The 23049-nt window shown below is 43.1% G+C and overlaps 1 protein-coding gene and 1 pseudogene across 1 annotated transcript; both read right to left on the reverse strand.

Moving 5' to 3' along the window:
- Positions 1 to 12985: 12985 nt before the first annotated feature.
- Positions 12986 to 18411, reverse strand: LOC135346433 (uncharacterized; annotated as a pseudogene).
- Positions 18412 to 18537: 126 nt separating this feature from the next.
- LOC135346639 (uncharacterized) lies at positions 18538 to 20771 on the reverse strand. Its single transcript, XM_064544324.1, has one exon. The coding sequence runs from the start codon at positions 20697 to 20699 to the stop codon at positions 18831 to 18833; it is 1869 nt and encodes a 622-aa protein (XP_064400394.1). The 5' UTR covers positions 20700 to 20771; the 3' UTR covers positions 18538 to 18830.
- Between the last annotated feature and the right edge of the window lie 2278 nt (positions 20772 to 23049).

A 23049-nucleotide genomic window follows, 5' to 3' on the forward strand; every position in this document is an offset into this window, starting at 1 on the left:
GCCAGACTCTTGGTGGATGAGATCATCCCGTTCTATGGTGTACCTGAGAATCTCCTGTCAGACAGAGGAACTAACCTGTTGTCGTCTCTCATGAAAGACCTCTGTCAGATGCTAGGTATTAAGAAGCTGAACACTACAGCCTATCACCCGGCCTGTGATGGAATGGTCGAGCACTTCAATAGAACACTCAAAGCAATGCTTCGTAAGCACGCTGCACGATTTGGTGGACAGTGGGACCGTTTTCTTCCTGGAGTGTTATATGCCTACCGAAATACACCGCACGAGAGTACTGGAGAGAACCCCTCTTTTCTGCTGTTTGGGACTGACCTTCGTTCACCCACTGAAGCGTCCTACTTGCCTCCTAGTGAACTGGAGTGGACAGTGCCTGAAGACTACAGGGAGAAAGTGGTGACCACGCTCTCTTCTGCCCGATCTTTGGCGGTGGAATCCATCAAGAAGGCTCAGTCCACCTACAAACACTATTACGATATCAAGACGGAGCAACAGAATCTGAAAGTGGGAGACTTGATGCTAGTTCGTTTCCCACACGAGGAACAGGGAAAATTGCGAAAGCTCTCTAGGCCGTGGCACGGGCCGTACCGTGTGGTTTCTCGGGACGACCCCGACGTAACCGTGGTCAAGATGTATTTCCCTCAGGAGCCGGCTATCCAAATACACCAGACCCGAGTATGTCCCTGTCCAGTGGGATTTCCACCTGGGTATTATTGGTACGGTCGAAAACAACACTCCTCAGGCCCACCGAGTTGGGTAGAGGACGTGCTCGAGAGATGTCTACCGGCCGAACCGGAGGCTGAACTCACTGACAGCACGGAGCAACCCGGGCTGGAGTCAACCGATGAATTGAATGAAGAATTGAATGAAGAAGTGGAAACGGTGAAGAAGTGGAAACGGACGTACTCGAGCCGAATTGTGATACTATTGACCCAGATTCATGGGCATCCGACTCCGAAGTGGACAGCGAACGATCCACGACGCTAGTAGTAGCACCCCCACCTGAAATGGAAGGTGCTGAACGTAATGTGAAATCTAAGTACTCTTTATGAAGTAGAGTGAAGCCCCCTGAGAGGTTATGTCGCCTATCGCTCGAGTCGAGCTCTAATTAAGGAGGGGGTGATGTAAAGATGTGACACTAACTAGAACACTAACAATTGATGTACTATTATATCCATGAATGATTTGTGTGGGTGTATGCATGCCTTACTAATTATGTCATTTAACCATGCGTCATGTTGGCGCATGGCAGTTATTATTAATGAGTTCTTCGTGCAATATAAGACAGTTTTACACTAGCGTCTAGGTGTCTAGGTCCATGTCATGCGTCCCAGACAGTTCATCAGCGTCTGGCATAAAGCTGGTAGCGGTATCCCTCTCCTTCATAGGCACTGTCATCACCAGAGGAGACATCGCCATTGCTGTCCTCAAGCTGTTCAAGCACAAGTATTTATTATATTATTTATATTTCTTACGTATTTTTCCTTTGTGTACTTTGTCCGATTTTATCACTTGCGTAATACTGATAAATATACGAATTATTTCGCGCATGCGCATACAAGGTATACCAGGCCGCTGTAAAGCGGACTTGAGTCGAGGCTATAGTGCAGTTAGCCACAAATGCCCATTCTAGTGGCTTTTTTTATTGTTTAATATCTCCATGGTGTTTTATCCTAGACTGTCCAAACTTTGTTGAACTTAAAGGGGGTGGACTGGGCTACATTTTTTATAGCTTCAAATTTGATTTTTTTTGGTTCACCTTTAACCTTAGAGCTAATATTGTATTTTGTTTAAAAGTGATTTAACTCCAGCCCTGTGTGGTTTCACAAGTCCATATTTGGTATGCAAGGTTTACATTCCATTGCAAACCATACTAGGTCACATTAAGTAAGAAGTAGATTCAATAAGTAGATTATTATTTTATTATGGCACCGTTGCAGGAATTGTTTCAACTTTATAAAAATTAATGCAATCATGTTAGTATTCATGTTAGTATTATGAAACAGTGCACAAAACAGTACAATAAACTAAGTTAGGTCATTAGAAAGTTCTAGGACAAATTGTCGTGGTCACTCGTGTATTCCAATACGCCTGTGTGACTTCACCGCAGTTTTATACTTTTTAAGTTTCTCATCCAGCTCCTTTCCAGGCACAAGTCCTTCTAGATAGCCAAACATGTAGTGTCTAACTTTCCTACAATGGTTTTGAATGTTTTCGTTCGTGATCGATTCGTATGAATTAGGTATGTTTACTCGTAAAGATTGAATGGAATAATTACAGTGTGCTCTTGTATATCGCTTCATCTGTGCCCATACAACGTTCAATAGGATTTAATTCTGGGTGAAACTTTGGCAGGAATGTGGGTATATGTGGGTATATGGCCTTTGTGTGCCTTTGTGTATCAACGTTTTTTCGATCTCACACTTCTCGAATTTGAAATCGATGTGTTGAGACAGAACAGACTGCATCCACTCTTTATTTCGACCGTCAGTTGAAATACCTCTCTCTTCCAGAACACGCTTCAATCCTTTGGCAACTTTCTGACCATTTACTACAGTGTACATTCTTTGTTCTTTGCCATTGTAGCTTGTATCTCTTAAGATCCTCTGCTTACCACCGGGAAATACATTCATACGATTAACGTGTAACGCATCGTCAGCCATGGCGTTGTGGCAGCTACTGTTGTCGAAGATCCAACAAAGCCTCCATTCTTGATCTTTGGGGTACTTTATCTCTGCTATTTTAATAGCTCGGTGCATATGTGCCACAAATCTTTTTAAGTTCCAGTACCCTTCCTTATTTTCTCCGTATTCTAAAAAGTCTCTTGCATATTTCTTTGCATCAGGATTAGACTGTTTTGCTTGATCATATTCTTCGTCTGTTAGTGCCAAAAACCCGTTGTGATTGTCAATAAAATCTGATAGCATTATGCCAGCACCTTTACTCTTACTTTTCATTATTTTCTCGCCCTTTAGACCCCATTTCAATATTTGGTCATCGTTTGAGTGAAATGTAGTTTCGTCATGAAAAATGAACACAGTTTTAGATCGACGATCTTCTGTTGGAGGTTCAATATCTACAGGGATTGCTTTAATTGCGTCAGGTGTGGGTCCATTGGTGAAGCTAACATACCCCAACTTGACCATTCTTCTCAAGTACTCGGTGCGGGCTTTGACGACATCTACCCTTTCGTGACCATCGATAAAAACTCCCTTTCGTGGCGTAATCACTTCAAAACCAAGTGTCAACAACCATTTTCGGCAGGTACTTACCCCAACTTTTCGAGGGAAGCCTGGTTCTAGAGTAAGGCTCGGTAGAAGAGTTGTATTTACCCACGTACAACAAAAATCGAACGTAGTCGTATTCGGTTTACCCTTAATGGAAGAATTATTGCGTACATATTGTGTTGCCATCTTGTTTAGATTCTCATTGTGCCAAAGTACACCCTTCCTTTCGTATCTTCCCTGTTTACTTTGAGGTAAAACTCCTTTGTTACGTAATACACCAGTCCTCTATCGCCTAACAGTCTTATCATTTTTTCCAACAAAACTAGCAGCAAGCTGAGCAGATTCTGTCGCTTTCATGCCATGATGTTTGGCAGAAAAATGGCACAGAAGAACAGCCAGAGACTTTTTTTAATCGTTGTCAAGCGTCACCATCCATTCAAGACAAAAATCTTCTAGAATCTCCTCCTGCGATCACACATCTGGCTCTTCGTTGTCACTAGATTCAGGCTCTGTATCATCAGGCTCTGTATCATCTCCAGATTCTTCAGAAACTGGTGTTAGGGGAGAAACAGGGGGAAGACTGGGAGGTGTAGGCACAGTTTCGTCTGCTTGTGACTGCGACTGCGACTGCGAGAGAGTTGAGGTAGCACCACCAATTGCGGATAATCTTCTCTGTTTTTGAACTCCTACAGCTCGAGCTGCACTTGCTTGTAATCTTCTCTTGCTTTTCTTTGGCATATTTAGCTTCTACAATCACTGCTAGGGCCTCTACAGACACAGTTAGAGATCACAACAGAAAAACATAAAATGCGTTTCCACGGTAACATCAAAAAACGCGTCATCGATGACATCACTGGCCACATAATTTTGTATATTTTTGTGGGCAAGTTAATATCTCAACAATGCTTCACTTCTATGAGCTAAAATTTTTTTTAGTGTATTGTTATGCAAAAGTACACATACTAACATAATATCAGACAGATATAACCAGTACTTTTTGCTACACAGTTTTGGACATTGATGGTTAACTGCACTATAGTAACTATGTTGCTTTAATTTAAATTTATATAGATCTCTGTTGGTATCATGACGAAAAATTGGGTCACGGCAAAACTTATGAAAATAAATTTTGATCGAGAAGAACGGTACGAGAAGATCATTGAAAAGTGCAAAAGAATTGTAAATGCTAGTAGGCAATTCTATCTTGCTGATGGCTCTGGAACCTGTATTGAGCAACCTCAAAGTCAATTTGAGGCAACAAGAGGTGCTTCCTTGGACATTAGAAAATTATCTAAAGGTGTCCAATTTGAAGTTTGCATCAAGACATTAGATGACACAGGTGTGTGTGTGTAGTGTGTGCCAATTATTTTCCTGCAGGTGTCAGTGACCCTCCCTCCGCCTGGATATTTTAGTGTTAAATTTGTCTCAAAGACGCTGAGCAGGTACTCCGGTCTCTATTCCTTTCGAACAGGAATATCGCAGGTGGATTTACTTTGTAATTTCCTTGATACTGAAAAGGATGACGAAATGGATGTAATGATGAGGTTCGTCGTCCTCCGGGTACCAGGTTTTAGAGCACAACCCACTGAGCTATGGCTTTTCGATTAGTGAAGGTATATGTTTGTAAACTTTGTTTCCTTGTGATTATTATTGTGCGGCATCTAGGTGACACTGTGGAAACCTTTGTTGAGGCATATGGGTCACCTACTGAAGGTGTAGTGTAGTGTATGTGTGCCATTAATTTTTGGTTTCCACTGCAGCAGCTTGGATGTGTGTGTTAAGTGTTTTGCCTCTCAAGAGGATGGGAGGGTGGTGCTTGCTGTTATGGCCATGAATGGGTACCACAGCACTGCTTCGTACCAATGGCTGCACAATAAGACACTACTTAAGCACAACAAAACACCACTCCTATATACATCTAGGACGGACACAATTACATCTTCATTGAACAGAAGGACAGCTAAGACAGCTAAGTTAGCAGAAAGTGGTTTTGCTTGCATGAATCCATATAGTGCTATTAAAACTTTCGTTTTGATTCTGGGTGGCACCCAAGGTGCACCTTTCAAGCAGATCCCTGTGAGCCAGGCGTTGATAAACAGGCTTGATATACTTTGCCGGAATTAACGGTGGGTGTTTGTGTTTTGGCATCGGCTCATTGCTGTATTTAGCTACCATAAACTTGCACCAGCTAGGGTTGTCTGGAGGTTTATATTTAGGGCATTTTCGTGTGAACTGAATACGTATCTGTTGACATAGAATGTAAAAAAGAGGCATCAATATCATTCATCATGCCGTCAATGCTGCCTGTATTATTGCGGATGGCACCACCGTAGTATACATTGAGTGCCTTTATAGAATTGTCAGTCAGTCTCCCTTTGAATTTCACAGGCATACCATTATCATCCGTAGCACCCCCTTTCTTTAGCTTTCTGAGTGCAGTTCCCATGCGTTTTTGTACGTGGCCTACGCATTCGTGTTTGGTTAATTTTACACCATCACCATAAGGCTTTAGCACAACCAGATTAGCAAAAGCTTTAGAATCTCCATCACCGATATAAGTAGTAAATCGTAGGTTTAGATCCGCCACAGAGCGCTTCCAAATTCTTTCAACGCCTTCCATTTCCATGGCATTGGAGGATCCCTATCACAAACATCTTTACCATTCCTCATACTCATCTTCTTCCATATCTGAGACTTGTTTCATTTTACATGCTTGACAATGCTTAGACAGGACCTCTATAGCCAGCACTTGACCAGTAAGCCATGACATGACTACCAAACAATGAAGTACGACCACGCTTTTGCCAAGTTCCGTCTACTGTTACAGTTGCATCGGTTACAGGCATACCCATTTTCATATGTAACTGCCTAGAAGCCTCCAAAAAACATTCCTTCGCTACTTCACTAGCAACACCAGCAAGTTTCTTATTATGGAGTGACCAGAAGGCGCTGTTAGAGATGGTAAGCATGCAGACAGTTCATTCAATGCACCATGCCCTAAACCAGCCAAGCGCATGCCCAATATGGACGCATCATTGATGGCAGCGTCCTCAGCAATGTGGTGATCAGAGATGGAGGCTGTTTCTGAACAGTGAACGCATTCAATTTTTAAGCTTGATACCAACCCCTTTCGATGAGAAAATGACTCCTTCAATATGAGAGCTGAGTGGCAAATCTTACATACTGCTATTTCACTACTTTCCCGGCAATTGACTCATCTGTGGCTGTTGATATGGTGTTCGGGTCAGGAATGGAAGCAGAAGATGAAAGGGCAAACTTCTTTCTGGAGCCGACACAGCTACAGGTGAAGTCACAGTAGTAGATGTAGCTGATGGTCCAGGACTAGGTCCCTATGGGATATATAGTGTAAAGCTAAATAGCTCAGGCACAGAGTGAACTTACTGTAGAGCGAGGGGTGGTTAGAGGAAGGGTGGTAGTCCCATGTGGTCCACTCATAGACTTCTTATGATTACATCGTGCGCATGGAATTTGGTAATGGTCAGCTTTCAATAAGCTACATTTTGGTACAAGTCTCTAGCATAAACAGTAAACAGTTTCAAATCTATGTATGTTGGAAGGTAGTCTTGTTGAGTCTTGATTCTTCTTCTGAATCAAATGGTTTCTTGGGTGTATAAAAATGGCTATAGGTTCATAATGGAGCCTTCAATTCAACTGAAAGTTGAAATCTGACTTGTCCAATGATGTTTCATTGTTTAGAAAAAAAAAAGATAGTGATGGATCGATGCTATTATTTTCATTTTTTAGCTTTATTCCCCCCTTAATTAAAACATAAATACACCCAGACCCCGGGGGTATCTATTTTGTTGCATACAGGAATGTCAGCTGGGGGCACCTGTGTTTTGACAACATGTTGCGGTCATCCATTATCCAGCGTCTGCAAAAATGAGGGGTGCAGAAGCGCATAATAGCGGTGACAATTCGGTAGATGTCCACTTTCGCCTACCTCTGCTTTGTCACTGCTTTGTCAATTCCATCGACTGATTTGGCATGGGCGATGCCGTTCACTACATACGAACTGTTAATGGTGTCGTGGTGGTGGCTTCCAACTTTAAGGGTACAGGATTACATACTTCTGTAGGTGAGGTGATAATACGGGGGGGTGAATAACTAAATGGCGCCAGCATATTGGCACAGCTCGCCGTAGCTACATGTTCAGGGGGAAGGGTTAGGGTTCTCTTATTAGTGAAGTCATCTGCATAGTTGGGTCATCTGCGCGTGACCTTTGTCCATCTCGATTGGGCAGCACAGACTCATGATAAGTATTGACAAGGGGCAGCATCTGGAGTTGGGAAGTCTCTTGGATGTGCAGTCCTTCATTGAGTGCAGTCCTTCATTAATTATGACATTCATCACGCTGGCCCCATGGCGCCCTAGTAGACTATGTGATAGTACTTAATTAATTAATTGGAGCAGAGCTTTGGCTTGAAATTGAATAGTTTGCGCCTGAGAGTGAATGGGTAGTAGAACGTTCAAAGATGGTCGTTTGGTGTGTTTGCAGTTAACCCTTTCCCGGCTTTAGCCGTCATATGACGGCAGCAGTAGTAATAATTTAAAAAAAATCGTTGTGGGCGCTATGTTGGAGCTATACACACACTATAGGTACCAGCACATGCGCATTGAGCTCACGTGGTATTTTTAATATCTTGCCTCGAGGTACGCTTTGTTCAGTACGGTCAAAAGAAAAGTGACCGTTTGATAATGGCTTCGTAGTACAACCTCAGCGAGGTTCTAGGGCAGCTAGACAGTGACAATAACGATGCTTATGGAGTTGTTGAGTAAGATGACAGTGACTGGGATCATACCAAGAGAGAAAACTACTTTTCAGAGGTCAAGCTATAAATATAGAGCCTGAAGAGCCGGAGGAAGAAGCTCCTGAGAGCATGGACCAAAATCGTGGACCTTGTAAGTTACTATGGATTATTATATGTAGTCTGGATAGCTTCAGTATGGTATGCTTATCTAGTTAGTGCACAAGTGGACATCATGAGCTGTGTGTAGGTGAAGAAAATGTTTCCCGGGAAAGTTTCTGCTGATCCTGATTGAACCATGTCACCGTGAGAACACTTACTTAGTGTCTTTAGTTAATTCATGTACATAATTGTGAAATGTGTAAAAAAATCGTTAATTAGTGGTAAGTTGCTAGGTAACGATGATGATTTCATGGTACCCCCAGGATCTGGGCTACCTGTAGGAAATAGTTGCAAGTGATCACAATGCATGGTTCATGAGATAAGTATTTTTAAAGAAAAATGTGTATTATTCTGTATTTTGTTTTTTTCAATTAAAGCCGGGAAAGGGGATTCTCCACTTATTTTTGAATATAGCACAAATTCGATTCGTGCCCTTTTCCTAACATGAAGCCAGACCAAGTAAGGACTGACTCCGAGGTAGTTGCATCGTGCCAAATATTTATAATCAAATCAGCGAAGAAAGTTGATGTTGTCAGCTGATGTTCCCGTAGGAACATGTCGACTGATACCACATGTCGACTGATACCAGTAATCATTTATCAAGACCCAAACGTTATTCCTTTTACGTAATTAAGGCGGTAACGTAATTAAGGCGGTAATTAAGGCGATTTGTAAAGATGTGCAATGAACTATGAACTATTTTCTTTACTAGCTAGCTACACTAATTGCGTCTTTCAGATGTTGTGGTCAATTTGAGGCGTAGCGTACCTCAAATGGTTTGAGAAGGACATGCCCATCGGTAACCCATGCAGTAGATTTCTGTATTTGTTCAGCATGTAGCGACTACATTCCCATATGAAACTATCTCAAGATATGGCTATGCCTTAACCACACTGAGTAGTGGAGTTGTACTGTCGACTCAATAACTTACTGAAGGAGGAGCTCGTAATGCGTAAGCGGCATGATTTTGGAGAAATTTTAAGGAGCTTTCACGTTGACGTTGAGAAAGCCGGTTCTCTAGCTTTATGGAGGGAAACCTCTGTTCACGTACGAAATATTAAATACGTGTGTAAAGTGTTAAGTGTATTGGGCTAACACACACACACACTCAACGTGGCTAAATTAATATTCACAAAGAGTGTATACATGATAACACATGATAACAGGCTGTTGCCGGTGTTTAATTTGTGTGTAAGTGTATTGGGTACTTCGGCAACAGCGATGTATCATCTTTCGTCAGGTGGCCCGTGTTCCTTGTGTCAGCTGGGGAAGAGAGAGACACACAACGATCTATCTTAACACTTTCCCCGTCATATGCGGTAGTTTTTCAAAAAATTAATCGTTGTGGGCACAGTGTTGGACCTATGCGCACGCTGTAGGTACCAACACATGCACGTGATATCTTGCCTCACGCTTCGTGCAGGACTGTCAAAAGAAAAGTGACCGTTTGATACCGTTTGATGAGGTTCTAGAATAACGACAGTGACTGGGATCATACCAAGAGAGGAAACTACTTTTCAGAGGTCAAGCTATAAATATAGAAGAAGCTCCTGCAAAGAACTAATATGTAGTCTGGATAAGTGTAGAGCGTCTGCCTCGCAGAGAAGTTTCTGCTGATCTTGATTGAACGTGAGAACACTTACTTGGTTACTTCATGCCGGGTGGTCAGTTGCTAGGTAACGATGGATCTGGGTTACAATATTTATTCTGTATTGTATTTTGTTTTGTTTTTGGGTTAAAGCAAGACAACCATGTACACTGGAATTGCCATTCGAGCCGGTTCACATGGAGTGGGGTAATTTACAATGAGGTTGTATTTATCACCATCGCTATAACTACACCCACAAACGCAGTGTCAGGTGAACTGGATGCGATGACAATGACACTGTAGGAGATTTATTATTGCCAGACATATTCACAGGAGACGATGTCAGCAAATATACCATTGGCTGGCCTGGACCTTCTTGAAAAGTGACATTTTCAATTAGCAAACGTCAAAGCATGCAGGAATATTGGAATATCATTGCTAGCAGCTAACAAGCTAGTGCTAATTTCAATCAAGTAAGCTTTTAACACACTGTAGTAGAGTGCTCAAGCACCCAAATGTTGGGGAACTTAAAAGTTGCTTTCGAATTCGGAACAACAGTGGTTTTATCTTCTGTTGTCAGTTTCTACATTTCAATATTGGTATTGAAGCTCGCCCTTGTTAAAATTCTGAGAATTCAGTACGGGAAACTAAGTTCTTGGTTTGAGTGGCCTTTAGCCCATCAGATTGCAGGATTATGGCTAACATTATCTAAAAGCTTTCTTTTATATGTCCCCAGCTCGTTCTATGGCAACTTGTACAATCTGATTCATCCCAGGGTGGTAGTTATTTGGTAGTTATTTGGTAGCACGTCCTGAAAGACATCCTTGATGGCAGCATAAGCGGACATAAAGGTCACTCTTTCTTTGTAGCAAGAACAGTGTAGCAAACAAGAACAGACTTCTCAAACAGTTCCTTTTCCATCTTCAGATCACTTGGGCATGCAGTATGGAAGACATGGTGGCACGCAAAAGCTACCCTGGGGTAAAGTTCCACAACTTCCCTTACCCGGTTCCTCACCCCTACGTATATATAAGCTTCCAGTATAAGTCACCCCGGGATAGCTTACCCCGGGATATGGTTGATCGTCACCCCTGTTACACTTGGCTTGCTCATTGTGCTCTTTCCTCACGTACATTGTCATGAGTACTTCTTTGAATAATATTCATAATATTTGGTAACTATAATAAACAATATATTATGCCCAGGCCAAAAATATGGCCTGTATTTCTGTACAACTTGTCTAGTTGTTGTCTATAACTAGTTGTTGTCTATAACTGTAGTGCTGTATACTGTCTGTCATGTATCCGACTAGAAAAACATTTGCAATGTGAAAAATTGCTAGGATTGGCCCAAGGGAAACCTTTAAAAAGCGTGGAAACAAGAAATTCGGCGAGTGCATAACTCCAATCCGTTACAACGTCATTCACATGTACTAATTCCCGAAATGTATTAGGTCTGATCTATTATGTTATTTTGTTTACTGTATGTTATTTTGTTTGCTAGTATAGGGTAAGTTGAATGATTGGAATGTTTACATAGTATTACATAATCATATTGAAACTTTGTGATACAAGGTATGTGTTTTAGTTTTGTGATACCCCCTTTACAGTTTTGAGCAAAGACAGTGCCAAGTAAAGAGCCAAAGATCTAGAGGAAAGACAGTCCCAATAGAAAGAGCAAAGACAGTCCAGGCCATTCATTGATGCATGAAGTATGATAATGATTTCATGACAGAACAATAGCCTCAGGGCTATACTAGCTACTGGGCTATACTAAGACAGTGCCAAGTATAAAGAGCCAAATAAAGACAAAGATCTAGAAGAAAGACAGTCCCAATAGAAAGAGCAAAGACAGTCCAGACAATGCATTGATGCATGAAGTATGATAATGATTTGATAACAGACAATAGCCTCAGGGCTACTATATAGCTACTGGGCTATACTTTTCAACAAAGAGCTAAAAGGGACACACTGTGACAGTGCATGTGTATATACTGTGCATGTGTATATACTGTCAGTGTATAGACAATCAAACAAACTAGATGTGATGGCCAAAGACTGCTCAATTTGCCACAACCTGTATTTAATGATCCTATAATTGAAAGATTGTTAATCTGTTACTGCACTATTGTGATGCTATTTTTATTATGATACAAGTTATCAGCACTAGCTGTACATGTTCATGACGTTGTAACGGATTGGAGTTATGCACTCGCCGAATTTCTTGTTTCCACGCTTTTTAAAGGTTTCCCTTGGGCCAATCCTAGCAATTTTTCACATTGCAAATGTTTTTCTAGTCGGATTCCCTTTCTTTTTTATTACAGTAGTATTTAAATTTAATAGTGTATTATAAGTGACAAAGTGTGACGCAAGCTAGTGAAAGAGTAACGTCCATGGAGTTCGACCCACCGTCTGTACTATAGCTGTACTATAGGAATATAGGAATATTTGGATTATAGCCATCTTGATAGAGTACTTCGAAGGTGAGTAGTCATTCAATATTTATGTAGACCACCTGTATACATGTGCACATGTGTGTGTGCGTACGCGTATGTGAACATGGGAAAAGGTAAGATCTGATATTTGCGTTGACAACCTTTGAAGTTTGTATGTGAATGGGGAAAATTCGCGAGCACTATATAAAGCAGTTCCCAATGCTTTTTTCATCTAAACAAAGCTTAATACGTATATGGTAAGTGATTTTTTTTGTGGTTGCTTTGCTTACCAGTTTGTATAACTGTGATACAGAATAGCAACTCCTGATCCTGAACAACAAACACATCAGCGTCCAGCCAGGACCCCTGTTCCAGTCACTCCTTCTCCAATCCCAAGGCCTGTCTCTAGCTCTCCTCTCAGTGATCCTGCAGTGCAAGGTATTAAAGTACTTCCTCTCTCCATCTCACTTTAACTGACACTGAATTCTTTCCCAATGGAGACAGATCCAATGGAGACAGATTCATACGAATCTTCTAGTGATGAAGACTACGTGCCTCCTGCTCCTACTCCACAGCGAGGTAGAGGCAGGGGCCGGGGTCGTGGCCGTGGTGGGGGTGGTGCGGGTGGTGCAGGAGGCAGAAGTGTCTACGTAAGTATTGAAGTTTTATTATTAATTAATAATTAATTAATAGTATTGTTTGAACTTACCATAATTTCCTCCATCTGCAGATATTCAATGCACCAGTGACAATAAATCAGCAGAAATAAAGTAGTACTCTTGAACTCTAGCTCTTGAATGTATTATAACAATTCTATGTAAAACCTTCTGGTTTTACTAATAAAATGTGAATAAAATAATGTGAATTGCAATTGTACAACAAATTAATAATGACTAGCCTCGAGACCACCCAGATTAGTATTTCAATCGTCATCACTAGCTCCTTCACTAGCTCCTTCACAAGGCCTCAATACAGTGAGGCCTGTAATAGAGGCTATCATAATTATTACATGCCTGTCTAAGTAAATTCTTAATCAAACAAATAAATTTTTCGCCACAAACAGCTGCAAAGTGGGAGTGCCAAATGAGCATTAAATAGAAGAAATAAATAGCAAAACATGTATATAATAATTATGAGTTAGTGTTTTGTTTTTCCCTTTTCAAAATGGTTTTTTTCGTTTCATTCGGCCGGTTTCCAAGACACCTTTGAGGTACGGCCTTCATCTCGTTTTTCGTTGTTTTCGAGGGATTCGCCTAGAGCCCTATACACCCCGTTCACATCACATGTCTTTGTTATTGGGACACTGCAGGGGATAAACACACAGTAACATTGAATGCTCACAATAGTCTTCACTCACCGTATTGACGCTCAAAAGAAATGTTTTAATGAAAAGAAATTATGGTTGCCCATTTGTTGGTTTGTTTGTTAGCTCTAAGGTCTCTTGGACCAAGTGTGCTCAGAGACACAAATGGAAGGAATACTTTTAGCCACACATTCAATGAACGGGCAGTAAACCGTTTGACATAAGTCTCCATGAACAAACAACAATAGGCAACCTACGCACAGAGTGCGTGTGAAACATTGAACAATTAAGTTCTACACTTAGAGTCAATTACTTTAAGTAATAACAGAAAGAAAAGGTGGTTACCCATATTATGTTGATGGAAGGAATCTTTTAGCCACACATTCAATGAACGGGCAGTAAACCGTTTGACGTAAGTCTCCATGTATAACAATAATGGGCAACCCACGCACAGAGTACGTGTGAAACATTGAACGGGAGGGACGTAAGTTCTACACGTAGAGTCACTTACTTTGTCACAGATGTCACTACTTTGTAGTGGTCACCCGTGTGATAAATATACAAACCCTTTTTGTCCCGAGGAGGGGGGATGTTGGGGTCTATTTTGCTCGGACAGTGACACAGCCAGGCATTTCCAGCCATTCTCGAGTAGACGAACACCCTTCGCTCGAGCAGATGGGACAGTGCAAAGATCTCCAAGTGAGTTCCCCAGGTACGTGTTTGGTCCATTTGCGTGCCCCTGACGTAGGAGATCATGTCCGGGTAACCTGCATCGATCAACCAATGTTTACCATTAAACAAATGTTGAAAATCACACATGTGCTTTACAATGGCTCGCCTGACAGTAATGTGTTGACGTTGATAGCCGGTAATGACCACAGACATTGCCCTGAACATGCACGCTCCATCCCCCATCGTGTCAACGAGCGAGGGTAAATGGGGCGGAGTCAGGGCAATGTTTGGTCCGCCGGCGGTGACAATATTTCTGCGGTGATTAATTTTCAGCAGCAAACACGCCGATTTCTGTTCAACCTCGTCCAGAGGGTTGAAGCAGAACGATTCACCGTGATTGCTACCACGATTCTCTGGGTCTTCAACTATATGGCAATCACCAGCAGAGGTGACTGCCTCGTTTAGTTTCTTAACTGGGGGTTTGTCAACATTGCTGGGGACTTTCCTTTCAAGGTTACATTGCCGTTTGGCTGGCGGGAAGACCGCAGGCGTCCTTTCCTTTCGTTTCTTAATTGGGGGTTTACTCCCTTCAACCGTACACTGCCGTTTGGCTGGCGGGACAATCGCAGCTGTCATTTTCCTTTTTCTGTTTTGTTTAACGGGCAATTCGTACGCTGCCAAGTCTGGCCTGAATGCTAGCCTGAGCCTGTTACACTCCTCCACGCACGTTCTAGAGGCCATGATGGAGTCAGGTGTAAAGGACGTCAGGTGTACACCGTCTATGGACCTGACTCTGGACAACGCCACGTACGCCATGCCCTCACCAAACACGCTGTCAGATAGGTCGATGATGGCACAGTCGAGCGAGAGTCCTTGGCTCTTGTGTATGGTGACGGCATAAGCGACTATTAGAGGGAACTGGTTCCTTGAAATATAGAATTTTTTCAGGACACAGAACCGGTTAGCGACTCTGGTCACTTTGTACGGTTCTGCCACACGGTCGAACTTAACAGTCACGTGTTTAGATTCTATTTCAAGAACAGTGCCTACGGCTCCGTTTACTAGACCGTCTTCGGTGGACAGGTTTCGTCTCAACATGACGCGAGCATTAACGGCCAGGTGGAGCACTTCTTCCAGACCAGCCGTCAAGCTGCTGTCTTTGTTCATTTCTGTCAGACGCTTTTCGGCCTGTTTGTTCCACTCTCCGTTGGCGCAGGCACCCTCGTCTATGACGTCTCTACAACGCAGTGGTATTATCTTACTGTCTAGAGTGTTTAAAAGATCAGAGTTAACTGTTGCACATGCTTTTCTAGTCGAGAAAAGGCATATGGGTTTTTTACCCTCGCGTTTAAGTTGCTCGTACTTTTCTAGTACGGGCACATCAAAGACGCGTTCTGTCAGGAGAGAGACTGCCTGTTCGCTAGGAAATCCCCTCCTGACGCCGTCGAGTATTTCAGTGTACAATTTGTCCCCTTTTTGTCTTTCGTTAATGGTAAGCTCGTCGTACACTACTGTGCTTTTCCAAATGTTTGCGGACCCTATGCAACCTATTCTGAGCGATAGCACTTTAGTGGGAACGCTTTGGAACACCGGTGCACCGTTAACGGGTGGTAGCTGGAGGATGTCGCCCACAAAGAGCATTGTTTTACCCCCAAACCATTCTGCCCCCCCGTAAATCTCGTCAAGTCTCAAATGTATGTACGTTAGATTGAGACTTGACACCATGGACACCTCGTTAATTATGAACACCTTTACGTTCATTAGTTGTTGCCTGAGGTATTTGAGCGTTTGTTTGGGCAGTTCCCAGTACGATGCAGTTTTACTGTCGTGCTCTTATCGGCAACTGAAAGAGCTGGTAGGTGGTAACACCGTTTACATTACAAGCTGCTAGGCCCGTGGGGGCGGCTACTGCACTTGAATTGGGTATATCCGGCCACGTGGCTTTGACAAACGCTCTAAGCGCCTGAATGAGGAAGGACTTGCCCGTTCCCCCCACACCACTAACGAACATTTGCAAAGGTTTGATGTCTGTGCATTTACAGGCTCCTTTTTCGTGGTCTAATTCGTGCAACAAATGCCCAGTGATTTTTTTGTAAACCCGGCTTTGGTCGTCGTTTAGCATGGACAGTCTCCTGTCCAGCGTTATGGGGTCTACGTCGAGGTCTAACTCGAGATGGCGATCCAAGTGTGATTTAGCCATGCCCTGGAGCAGAAGGTTGACGTCGTCTTCGTCGTCTTCCTCCTCCTCCTCCACCTCTTTTTTCTGACGTTTCGACCTTCTGGCGTTTGAGATTTCCCGCGATCTCTTATTGACGTCCAACATCTTCTGGAGCTTGTCGTGGTGAGCAAGGAGGGCCTTCGTTCAGCCTCCTCTCGAACGCCATTTTAGGCGACTCTCCGTCGAGGAGGAGGTCACCCTCGTCAACGAACGGGACAAAGGGCAGAATGAGGCAGTAGTAGTACTCTTGCTCCTGTTCTTTTCTGTTGGTGTCGTACGTGGGGTGACTGATAACGCGAGGTTTGACGAGCCTCCTGTACGTTTTCTCACCCTGGCGGTCCCTAGCGTACCAGTCAATGTGTGAAGCGAAGTCGTGCAAGCACATGGAGGACAGTCTGTCTGGCCTGTTTGGATAGTGAACGTCTATCAGGCTAGGGGCGTACAGGTCAGTACTTTTCGCGTTCATTTTTAAGAGCTGAGTGTAGTTTTTGAGCTTTCTATTGCGTTTGTACGGTAGCGAAGCATTCACGTAGTAAACATCGTTTGACTTCTCGTTAAAGTGGTCACCTGTAACATGGTCGTACCCCTCGTGCTGCCCTAATTCTCGGGTTTTAAAGGTACTTAAAGCAAACTTCCACAACTTCTTGTAGAGAGTAGTGCCCGTGCTAGACAGGCTAGACAGTTCCGCAAACGTGTCTTGCATGGCGCTTTTCTCTGCTTTTGTGACGTACGCCGTAATGTAACCGGTGAGCGCCATGCTGGTCTCGGCTATGTACTGGACGTCAACGTTAGCTTTCCAAAGGTGCAGCAGCAAGGGATTGTAATCGTTGATTCTGGCTTCTTGGCCGTTTCTGGGAAGATCGTACACTCTCTGCCTAGTATTGGTTTTTTCCATGGCGTTTAAAGAGGCCGTGGCCGTCGCTATTCTGGGAAAGTTGAATCTACACCTTTTAATGTACTTTCCCTTACCAACGTGTCTAGGCCTAGAACAGTAGTTGTTGCACCGATGCATCTGATATTTCATGACCAAGGCGTACAGTTCCGGGTCAGTTTCTTTGTCTGGGATGTTACACGTGATTCTCTCCTGTATCCAGGCGAGAACCACGTGATCGGGGTCGACCCCCATCACGGGGGCTCCCTTTATCCAAAGCATGACGTGGTAATGCGGTGCACCTCTGTCCTGAAACTCTTTTTTGATAAAATAGCACACCACCTCGCCAAACAACTTGCCACGCATAATTACAATTCGGAACATCGCGTGGAATTTGTGCGAAAACTGCTTGGACACCGAGGCGGGGTCGTCATTGCACATTTTAGAGATATTTACTTTTGAGCCGGGATCGTAGTCGCCGAGTAGCTTAAGGAACTCCAAAATGTCTGGTGAGCTATATTCTGCACAGCTTAGCGTCATGAAAATGGTAGCTGGACCGTTCTCCCTAACTAGAGCATTCAATTCACCGGCAGTTTTATGCCAGTACTGCTTGGTTCCACGCACACTACGCATGATTGTGGAGAGGTTTCCCTCTAGCTCGCCGTCTTTTTTTTCTAGCTGTTTCAGCAGGTCTTTGACACTGGAATGTCTGTTTGTGGTGTTTTTAAGCACGTTGAAAATGCCCGCCTTGATCTCTCTCAAGAGTGTTTGGTGCGTGAGGTAGAACAGGTACTCGCTACTTTTTCTGTACCTAGAGTCTTTGTTGTTTAGACGCGACTTTACGTACTCGCTGAAACTCAGGTGCTCGTCGCGAGGGTGGAACTCGCCGAATCTACCTGTTGGGAAAAGGTTTGGGAAGCACATGACGTCTAAATGCTCCTGGCTACTTTTTAACGGATATTCGTCTACCTTGAGCATTTTAATTTTAAACTGGTCTATGTCGGCAACGTTGGGTTTGAACGTGTCTAAACTACGTACCGTGTAAGCTTGAATGCCGGCCACGTATCCCGACTTGTCGGTCACCTTTTCGAGCATGGTGCTGGTTGCACTGTTTGCAACCTGTATGACTACGTCTTCCATGGACTGTTCTACTTTTCCTGGTTGCACGTCTACGTACACCAGTTGATTTCTTTGAGTTTTGTCAAAGCTCCTTCGATTTTGTTTATGTCGACGAACTTCCGCCAAAGAACGTTTTTCTTTGTGGGAACCCCGTCGACTTTAACGTTCGACTTTAACGTACAGCTGCGGTTTAGGCAGTCCGCATTCGTTCAGAGCTAGCGTTTCAGCCGTGTTTGCCATGGGCAATGGCAGAATGAACATGTTACCGCGGCACGCTTTGAGACAATTGTACGAAGGAACTTTCTTCGAATACGGATGCAACCTGATGACAGTTTGAAACGTTTTCGCTAGTTGAATCAATTGCAAGCTAAAGGCGTCGAGCCCCTTTAGTTCGTCTGGCAGGGGTGCCGTTTCTAGACCGTTCACTACGGCCCTAGGTGGAATTATGTCCAACTTTATCTTTGGTTTACAGTGGTTACACATGTAACGGTTAACCAGGCAAAACTATCGGGAAGGCTCTCGGGGGCCACCACAGTGCACTGAGCACGTCGGAAGAGTTGGTCGCAACACATGCACGGGTGTATCGCATAGTCGCGGACTTTTTTCTCGTACTGCTGAATTAATTTAGCGTACTTAGACATGAGCAAAGCTTCTAGATGTTTAACTCTAAAGGGTGTGTCTAGCGTATCGCTACATTTACTGGCATCCTGTGGTTCTACGCAATTGCGATCAAACAGCTTGTCGAAAGTTAGTTCGCAAGCTTCTAGGAGCAGCTGATAGTCGTGGTTTTTAATGCCAGCGTCTAGCTTTGATATTTTGTTGCTCTTTCTTATTGCCTCGTACACTTGCCCTTGTAACTTGGACAGGGCGGGATAGTGCACGAGAGCGTTTCTGAGAATCCTCAACTGATTGTCACAAACGCTCCCGAACAAGTGACAAACGTGGGGATGGCCCATCCTCAAATTGCCCGCCTTTGATTCAAAATCTGGAATTTCGGGGTCGAGCGGGACTTCCCATTCCTGTATGTGCGTGTGCACATACGGACACGTGTGGAGGCCGTCCAGGCGGTCTCTGAGGACTTGAAGGTCCTCGCAAAACATGTCCTGCAAATCGGTAATTCTTTCAAACTCTACGTTTGAAACTTGCCTACACCTGGCCGTACAGGCCCACCTTGGTTTGGGCAATTTTTTTTTCTGAGGGGTTTTTTCAGACACGATAGGTTTGTGGTCTGCTAGCATGCACTCACCGGTCGTTTTCACCTGTATCGGAGTGGGCAGTTTGTGCACTGGCTCCTCGATACTGGGTATGCCACTAGTGTACGTACATTCAGGCAGGTGGTCGTGGGTGTAACCAGCTTCGTAAAAGTAAGGCTCTCTACAATCTGTATGGCACTTAAGGCCAAAGTCCTTAATGCACGTGAAACGTTGGTCCATGACGTCTCTCTTGACCCCTAGGAGGCAAGCTACAGCTTTTCTGCGATCGGCTAGGCTGAGCCTCACTAAATGACTGGCAGCAAGCTTACATGCAGTGAACTTTTGGGCTGCTTTGTTTTTGCCGTCCTTCCAGTTCGGAATTTTTGCTAAACCTTCGAGAATGCATTTTGTAAGGACCTTGCTTTTCGTGAAAACGTCCTCTAGGCTTGTCCTAAGGGAGTGCATTACTTGGTCGTTTGGTTCAGCTAGCGGGTATTTTTGCTTCCTTCTCGCGTTAAAAGCCTTCGCACGTCGTTTGTACGACGCTCTAGAGGTTTGAGAAGACTTTTTGCGGAGAACAAATAATTGCTTCATATAGCTCCGCGCAGTAGAGGTCCGTGAGAGAGCTCTACTGCGTTGAGTGTTTTTGCGGTAGTGGGTCGAAACCGACTGCCGGGATTGAAGCGCACTTTTCTCAGGATTCAGATACCGATATTTTGACACAGCCCTCCTTGTGGAGGCCTTGTCGGGCTTTGAATTCCTGTACTTGGACACAGCCCTCCTTGTGGAGGCTGTGGCCTTGTCGGGCTTTGAATTCCTGTACTTGGACACAGCACTCTTTGTGGAGGCTGTGGCCTTGTCGGGATCAGAATTTCGCCACTTGACCGTAGCACTCCTTGTGGAGGCTTTGGCCTTTTCAGGGTGTAAACCCCTATGCTTGGATACAGCTCTCCTTGTGGAGGCTGTGGCTTTCTCAACATTTTGGGAACGATAATGTAAAGCTTTTTTAATAACAATGTCCCGATGAGATTTGTAATAGTCAGTACCAGATGATTTCTGAGTGTCTGAAAGGTTTTGGTATCGTGTTTTGCGCTTTTTACGGTTTATGAGTTTGCTGCTTTTGAAAGGCATGCTAACAAACAAACCATTTATAATAATTAAGAATACAACACTTATCAGTTGATTGTAGAGGTAACTTTAAATGCTCTTAGTCAACAGAACAAGTGCAGCAAGCAGTCCAAGTGTAACTGTAATAATATAAAGTCATTCAAATATATATAAAGATGTAAGTAACTCACCTAAGAAATTAGCTGATGCGTCTTCCTTATAGCATGAACCACGAGGTTCTGTTGCACAGGAGCCACCTGTATATTATTGCTGTGGCTTGTACACGCATGCGTATAATGAAAATGGCGGAATTTTCTTGGTTGGAAAATTGTTGTAAAGAGAGGTCAGGTGCATTTTGAAATCGATCGCAAATCTGAGGAACTGCTTTTTAATCCAAGTTGTGTTAGTTTGGAAAAGCTATGCACAATGTCCTGGAGATGGCTGTACTTGGAGAAAATGATGGGCAAGAAACTTACTCACTTACTTACTTAGTCAGTCAGACAAAGTGCGGTGAAATGTGGAAATAGTGCAATTTTTAAAATGACAATATTAATTCATTAAAAGGTTCATGGATAATAAAATGAGAGATATAAACAGAGAAAAGGCTAAATAAACTATCTGTCCATTCACTTTCTTGATGTGGCCTTTCCCTGCAGAGATAGAACAGTTTGAACATGAGTCAAAATAAGTGAAATTTTGCTAAATACGGGCAGACCCAATGCCAATCCTATGTAAAACCTACTGGTTTTACTAATACTGTCTGTCATTGTAAAGCTTGGATCCTGCACGTACTTGCCTGCTACCTTTAGTGCGGTCAATGCGGTCAACTCAACTAGCGAAGGCTCAACTAGCGATCACGCAAACAGCGAAGCGATCAACTACCAAGGTGAGAACTCTAGTTGTAATCATTTATAAAACATTAAACATAAAAAAACATTAAACATAAAAATTCGTATCTGAAATCAGAAATCACTCGTAACTGTTTCCCACAGGTACCCCGGGGTATCTTGACACCATCATCGTTACCTAGCAACTGACTAATTAGTGATACAATGTATACGGTCAATGTTCTCATGGTTCACCTACACTTTATAGTGGGAAAACTTCAGGTGGTAATGCACATCATGACATAGATCTAATTATAATTATAGAGAGAAAAAGGGTTATTAAACCCGGAAGGCCGCCGTTTCGAAACCAAAAAATATAATTATTGCTTAATATGCTTAATATAACATGCGCAAGTTCCATGCATGCATTGATTGTATTCATTGATTATTATTATTTTTAGAAACGCTCTATCAGGTTCCGGATGTTGTCGCTTTGGAAAGCTCTGTCTCCAGTGATTCAGAGATCCTGGTTATCCGATGTTTGAGGTAATATATAATTATAGTAATAGCTACCCATGTCCTGTAGCGTAATATATACGTATACTTTTATACTGAGTCAGAATAATCATGTTATTACAGGCTTGAAGCTTGAAGTTTTGGTAAAAAAACAGGACGATGTGTTGAAGCAGCCCGCAGCACATATATGTCCTAGTGTGAAAGCTGCAGCAATTATACCAGCCACTCCCTCAACTTTTCCGCACTCAAAGAATTGACCATCAGCAATTGACCATCAGCTCATGCCAACTGGTTAATTTTTACGGCAATGATAACATCATCAGTAGGGTGTGTTGGTGCACTGTGTTGGTGCACAGTGTTTCCTTTGATCTGCCCACTGTATAATTCATTGTATCATGCATCTCATGACCAGACCACCATTAATTCATCATTATGATCAATATTATTATCGTGACTTATTGTATAAGCAATTAATAATTAATTATAATTAATTATATTGCACGATTATCTAACAAGATCATCTTGCAAGATCATCACTATGATGATGCCAACCTCTGGTAGACTAGTATGTAGACTAGCCTGTGGAGGAAGGGATGATAGAGAGCATAAGATTTGCTATGATTATATGACCTTGCAAGAAGACTCTTGAATGCAAGAACATGGACCATTTTGTACAATTCATGCAAGAATTACACGTGCACGTTCTGGGTAAGATCAAGCTTCAAAAATAGCCTACCTCTAGACTGGCTGTCAGATTTCCTCAGCTGGAAACATGACGTACTCTATCTTTTAAGGGCCTAAACAAGTAGCCCACCGCATACATTAAATGTTGGCAATGAATAAGTTATCAGTGCAAGTTATCAGTGCCTGACCCAGAGTACCCAGAGTAAGAAAGCCATTAATGGAATGCAAAACCTGTGCTGACCCAGAGTAACAAAGCCAATTTCCTTAATGGAATGCAAAACCTGTAGGTGCTGTATCAGTACAGTACGTCTTTGTGAAAGGTGAAATTGATGCTCCATTGATGCCAG

This window comes from Halichondria panicea, chromosome 13 (genome assembly GCF_963675165.1).
Source record: "Halichondria panicea chromosome 13, odHalPani1.1, whole genome shotgun sequence".
Lineage (NCBI taxonomy): Eukaryota > Metazoa > Porifera > Demospongiae > Suberitida > Halichondriidae > Halichondria > Halichondria panicea.

Coding starts and splice junctions, on each gene's coding strand:
- LOC135346639 (XM_064544324.1), bottom strand. CDS start 20,699: ATGCCTTTCAAAAGCAGCAAACTCATAAACCGTAAAAAGCGCAAAACA.